The sequence below is a fragment of the Drosophila grimshawi genome, unplaced genomic scaffold (genome assembly GCF_018153295.1).
Source record: "Drosophila grimshawi isolate 15287-2541.00 unplaced genomic scaffold, ASM1815329v1 contig_311, whole genome shotgun sequence".
NCBI lineage: Eukaryota > Metazoa > Arthropoda > Insecta > Diptera > Drosophilidae > Drosophila > Drosophila grimshawi.
Window position 1 is genome coordinate 16,015,252 of NW_025063098.1, and position 6,889 is coordinate 16,022,140.

Sequence of the window (6,889 nt, forward strand, 5' to 3'; positions counted from 1 at the left end):
CGCGCATCATTTGGGCATCCATAAATTTTGTATGGAATTCCGATGCAGCATTTAAATTGAACATCTTTAAATACGAATTTATACAAGCCTACAAAATGTAAGTGAGCAAAATAGAAAACAACAATTGTACAGTGAACATAATATAATTTTACAGGCCTAAAATAAGTGAGGACACGATGCGTGAGCTGGATGACATTTTGAGTGAGAATAACACGGACGCGGATCGACTGACGGCATTTCTCAAACTCAAAGCCGAGGCAAGGCCACAGAATGGACCTCAGTTTGTGCTGTTCGGTGGCGGTGATATTTCATTAGATGTTGACGTCGATTTGATAAAACTGCCCGCCGCTACGCAGGCACAAAAGCAACGAACAATGCCCGAAGCAACACAAAAAGCAGCACAACATGAAAAATTACGAAGCAAGCTGCAGGAACATTACTCGGATAAAAATGCGGAGCAGCAGCAACAGCAGCAGCATATTTTGGTGGCCGAGTCACAGCCGCAACCCGAGCTGCTTACGGAGAATATACCGCCTTTGGCGCGCTCCCACAGTTTGTCAGCAGGACATGTCGTACCCTCGCCAGCTCGAGCGTCCATCTACAGACGCCCCAGGAGCATCGGTCGCGATCTACTCAACGATTTCGATAATGTGGCCAATGACACAACGGCGCAACCTCTAAGCTCCCAGGATTTCGTAAGTGATGCCTAATGGGAGCGTATTTATCTTTATAATTTATATCTACTCTTGATCTGCATTCGTCCGTGCAACATATTTGCATCGTCCCTTCCTTTTGCCTGGCACTGGCATCTCCGTAATTACCAAAAGTAGACACATATTGCAAATTTTAAGAGCTAATCTCCAACATATTTTATGCCCTTGCAGAGTGTATTATAATTTTGCTGTCTTCGATCTCACATAGAGTATATAAATATATATTCTTCATCAGTTAAATGTTCCTCCTTCCATCCCATATATCGTATAAATATTCTTATTCAAGACAAACATTTTCGCTAATTTATTTTGGCACTCTTCGAACGTTAAAGAATCTTAATATCAAATTTAAATGGGGATCATCTGCATATAGAGATCTCTGAGTTCCATAAATCGACAATCACCGCTTCAAATGTTTTGCTTCGAACAAATCTTTGCGAAGTCCGACTTTTTAGTTGCTCCTTCTAATATTTAATTCGCTGTGTGTTTTCCAGTTGCCCGAGGTAAGCAGCACGCCTGCTTTACGCAAGCCAACATCACAACAACAAAAGCAACACAATGGTCGCCAAGAGCAACAGCGTTCCCCAGCAGCAGTAGCAGCAGCTGTGGCAGCCGTCGAGACTATGCCGTGTCATGAGGACTTCGAGTCCATATTTCAGTCGAGCCTCATCAATATGCAACGTCGAAGCGGGCTGTTGTCCACACAGGACAACCAGTTGCCAACGGCAAAGAGCAAGTTGAGCAAGGGTGCAACATTTATTGTGCTACAGCAATCTGATGAGCCGGCACAGCTGCAGCAGTTGCCCGCAAAGCGAAGCACAACGGGTCCAACAGCGCCGGCTACGATAAAAGAGCTTTGTGTGAAACTGCGACGTCTACCGCAAAAAGAATTGGTTAAAGCATCACCATCAGCAGCAGCACAGAACGGACTGCAGCGGGTGGTGCCAGAATCTTATCCAGATGTAGAAGAAATGATGCGTGTATTGCACAGTCCGGAAGAGGCAACAGCTGCAACAACTACGGCAACACCAGCATCGGCAGTAGCAGCTTCTGTCAGCTGTGGCATACAAACCTCATGCCAGAATGGTATGCAAATAGTTGACTCCAGTGAGAGTGACGATGAGGCCGGGGACAACGGTGCACCACAGAATCTGGCACCAAGTGGTGGCAACATAACCCGCAGGCAACGCCTGCTCCAGCAAAAGCCGGCAAAGGCCACAACCCGTGAGCAACTGCTCGATTTGCATTGTACGCGCATGGGGGACTCGGACAAAGGCACTGCGTCCACTCAGAAGCTAGCGCAGGCAGTACTCAATAAGCCATCAGGTCCGGCCATCAATGTGGAAGAAATGATGCGTGTATTGCACAGTCCGGAAAAGGCAACAGCTGCAACAACTACGGCAACACCAGCATCGGCAGTAGCAGCTTCTGTCAGCTGTGGCATACAAACCTCATGCCAGAATGGTATGCAAATAGTTGACTCCAGTGAGAGTGACGATGAGGCCGGGGTCAGCGGCGCACCACTGAATCTGGCACCAAGTAGTGGCAACATAACCCGCAGGCAACACCTGCTCCAGCGACAGCCGGCAAAGGCCACAACCCATGAGCAACTGCTCGATTTGCATTGTACGCGCACTGGGGATTCGGACAAAGGCACTGCGTCCACTCAGAAGCTAGCGCAGGCAGTACTCAATAAGCCATCACGTCCGGCCATCAATGGTGAACAGTTCGCCATGGAGCTGGCGCGCATGAGCAACTATGAGATACTCGACTTACGCAAACGCAGCTCAAATGGCAGATTGATTCCCCTGAATGGACAAAAGACGACCACAACGGAGGAGCAGCGGAAGGTCGTGGTGCAAAGCATACAAAGGGAGTTGCAGCGTCGCAATCTACCCGATCCCGACGATGAGTTACCCAATGGTGACGAGGCCGTCAGCAGTTCAGTACCTGTCGCACGGGAACCATTGCCGCCAGAGATTTCTATGCTGCCGTCGCCACCAGAGATTTCTATGCTGACGCCACCGGCGCCAGCATCGCCGCCTTATAGATTCAGGAATCCTATGCAGCGTGCTGCGAAGAACCAACTGGACACATCGCGGCAGAAGCAGCGACTTGGGAAACGCCGCGATCCGCCCATGGTAAGTGACACCTTAATAGACCATATGCCACATATTCCACATAAGAAATTTTATAGTTGCTGGCATGCTAACTCTTCTCACATAATATGAATAAATTCAAATTTCAATTCAATTTGCAGACCGCAGAGCTGCAGAATTATTTGATTCTGTCGCAGACCATTGAGGAGCGTATCAAAAAGCACTCCGGCTTGGGTACCAAACGGAGCCTGTACACTAAAGGCAATTCCGATTTTGAGGATAATAATCTGTCGCCGGTGCCGGCGAAGCAGCACCGCTTCAGCATCATACAGATTGCGCCTGCACCGCCAACAGATGCTGGCTGCAGCATGCCCATCGGGGATATACCAATTGTGTCACCGCCACCAGCATCCATACGCTATTCGCAATGTATGCGGCGATCACGAAAATCTATTCGCCATATCAGTCCGCTTGATGTTGCTCAGGAATCAGGTGCATCGCAGGAGGCGGAGGACGAAGGGGTGCAGCAAGAGCAGCAACAGGACAGAGATGTTGCTGGGGTGGTAGTTGAAGAGGTGGAGCGTGAGTTAGTGAACGGTGAGGAGGATGAATATGTCGATGAGATTAAGGAGAAGGTTATGGAGCAAGAGGTACAGGAGCGTGCGGAGGAGGAGCTAACGGAAGACGAGGTGATGAGGGAGGAAGTTCCAGAGCATTTGGATTGCGAATCGGAGGCAGTTGTGGATCAGGATGAGGTGGAGGCAGTTGTAGAGCAGGAGGAGGCAGTGGCAGTGTCAGAGTCTGAGTCAGTGGCTGAGGCGGAGGCGATAATGGAGAACGATAGGCTTAGCACTGAAATGGAAGAGTTGCGTATGCAAATAGTAACACCGCCGCTGGACGTGGAGCAGACCGACTTGGATGATCGACCAAGTACCAGCAAAGCAACACGCGAAGCCCTGCAGCGCTCAATGCAGAAGCAATCACGATCCAGGAAACAAAATACTAAGCAAAGAACAAAGCAGACGACGAAGTCAACAGAAAATGAGGAAGCCGTTTTCAAGAAACCATCGGCGCCTGCTCCACGTAAGAAGCCGGGATTGAATAAAATTTTAAAGAATTTGGAAATCACGCTGGTCAACGAGACGCTGCCGCCGGAGGAGAATGAAGCACGCAATGCCCACGATGAGACAAGTAAGAAAATGTATTTCAATTGCTATCAACGAATTATGTTTATATTTTTCCATGCAAAACCAGGTGGCGTGCGCAGATCGAGACGTGGTCAAGTGCCGTTGCGCAACACTTGGGTGCACAGCATAAGTAATCCCTTCAAGCACACCTTCTTCGAGCGCTCGCTCTCCAGTTTCCCGGTTATGAAAGTGAAGAAGCTCAGAGAGGGGGCAACGCTCAGTTGGAGCACGTCCGTCACTGATGAGGCGCCGCTCTACAGCAGTACACCACATATTCAGGATCCAGTGGTGGCGGCCAGTGGCTCAACGCTGAAGCGCAAGCGGCACGACAAACGACATGAGCCGTTGGAGTTAACGGGCATCTCACGACTCGCCGATGTAACTGAAGAAGCTGAGGAGCAATCATTGCCCCATATACAGCAGACCACGAAGACAGCAACGGCAAAATATTCCCCGCTCGAAAAGCAAAGGACATTGGGGAAGTTAGCCAAAAAGTCTAGGACTCGTATAATGTCATCAGATTCAACAGCAGAAGCAGAAGCAGAACCAATGCCAATGCTAATGCCGCTGTCAGAAGAAGCAGAACCCCAGGCAGATCAGGCAGACCAGGCAGCGCCAGAGCCAGCAATGCCCAAAAAGTTGCGAAAGCGTGGGCGACCCAAAAAAAATGTTGGAAAACACAATCACATACCTTCAGAATCAGAAGCACAGGCAGAAGTCGAAACAGAAGCAGCGCAATCATCAATCTGCCAGTCGGAACCAGTTGTAGCTGTTGCCGTGCAGCCGCGCGTTGAGGTTGCTTCAGCGCCAATTATTACTGCAGCAGAAGCACAACTGTTGCAAGCGATATCCTGGCTGCGTTGCACCAGCGACGTACCGCGCCAATCCCTCAGAGATGATAATGATTATGAGTGCGAAACCGATTCAATGCGCTTCAGTATGTTGTCTACACGTCAGTTATTTAATACAAATCAAATTTATATTTCGTGTTTTGTATTGCTTGCAGCATCGGTAGCTGACTTGGAGTTCACGACCATGGATGGCCTTGATTACGCCTTCTACAATTCGGAGGAATCATATACCCTAGGCTTCATACGCTTCCAACCACTGCAAGAGCGTGGCTCAAAACGGAATAAAACCAATATACTGGTACATATCAGAATATATATCTGTATATACATATAATGTTTGTATTAAGGCATATTTTAAATATTATAATTTTTACTTATCAATTTTGGTATGGATTTTAACAATGTAATTTTTCAAAATGTGTTGAAAAAACCTGATGAAACACATTTCTCAAAACTAAGAATGTAATGAATGTTCATTTTGTCATTGTAAGCACTGAGTTTTATTAAACTTATTTTTATTGATATTTGTATTATTTTTACCATTGCAGCGTTTCATTGCAATTATTGGAGAGTTTGATGTGGAACTCGAGTGTGACGGGAAAAATTCGCTGAATCGAATCTTAAAGCCAGGCGATATGGTTGAGATTAAAAAGGGTAAGCAATTTGCTAACTTAACGATTAATAACAATCATTGCTATATTGACCAATTAATTTGCAGGCAATTGTTTTAATATTATCAACCGCTTAAATGAGGTCAGTGTCCTGATCGTGAATCGAAAGTGAATATTTATGTATGCTTATGCATATATCCGATATTGCTTGTCGCATTTCACAAGTCGTCGAACAAACGGAAAGGAAAGGAAAATCAATTACAACCCATATATAAATTTATGCTGAAAGTATGATATATTGGTTTCCTCTTTAACTTATGAATAGTTCTAAAACCAAATTCTTATGCGTAGAAATATATTTTGTTATCACTGATAAATTATTTCAATTGGGATCAAAAAAATCAGTTTGGGGACATTCCAATACAATTTCTTCGCAAGATTATTCGAATTTTCCTGCAAAATTCAGCAAGCTGCACGTTTCGCAAGGACGTGTGTGTGCGTGTATGTGTGTGTTGGGTGACTTCAAAAGTAAAACACAAACAAGCAAAGGACAGCAACAACCATATACAAGTGGAAGACGAACAACATCAACAACAGCAACAATAATGGCGGCTTTCGCTACACTCTGCATGCAACTTTTTAACACATTTTGCACGTTTGCTTTGTGTAGCAATGTCTTAAAAGTACAAACACACATTTACACACACACACACACACATATACACACAGAGAAACCCTCACTTGCCGTGGGATGATGAAAAAGTGAGTGGCTGTGGGTGGGGTAAGTGGCTAAAAAGTGTGTTGGAGGCGCATAAAACGAAAGAAAGAATGTCCTATATATAGGCAAGACTATGAGTAAGTTCGTAGAAAGCAATCGCAAATAGACGACACAAGCTTTGTATATATCCTAGAATTTTATGTTTCGACACTCATGGAAAGCTGGTTGTTAAATGTTCTTTAATATACTTGTTTCTCGAACTTAATATAGAGTTCTGCTTAAAAACTTTAAAAATATTGTCATCCAATTGACTTGCTGACTTAAATCCCTTTACTACTTACATTACATAAAAATTCGAAGAACAAGCATTAATAATATTCAGTTGACAATGTGTTAGAGGGAAAATGTGAAAGCATCAACTTAATATAAAATTAACCCAAAATGAATATAACCTCTACTGTACACAATGAACGGGTGGCTAGATTTAAATTAAATCAACAGCCGAGCGACGATGAAAGGCTTCGTGGAATTGAGCTGAAGTCTGCCGAAATGTGTGGTGTGTGTTGCTCTGTGGCAATGAAATGTTTTAAATTAAGAAAATAGCAACTGACATTCATTACCAATGCGCACAAACCTGAAATACTTTGATCAAGCACGAGCACAGCGTGACTCCAACTACAGATGATGATGATGATGGTGATGATGATGAT

At 45.3% G+C, this 6,889-nt stretch overlaps 1 protein-coding gene across 1 annotated transcript; it reads left to right on the plus strand.

Annotated features, from left to right (window-relative positions):
* The first annotated feature begins 18 nt into the window (after positions 1-18).
* LOC6567446 lies at positions 19-5,838 on the plus strand. Its single transcript, XM_001994049.2, has 8 exons — positions 19-97; positions 155-695; positions 1,208-2,854; positions 2,974-4,003; positions 4,067-4,936; positions 5,006-5,148; positions 5,399-5,504; positions 5,569-5,838. Coding segments are annotated over exons 1-8 (4,404 nt in total). The 5' UTR covers positions 19-95; the 3' UTR covers positions 5,634-5,838.
* The last annotated feature ends 1,051 nt before the right edge of the window (positions 5,839-6,889 follow it).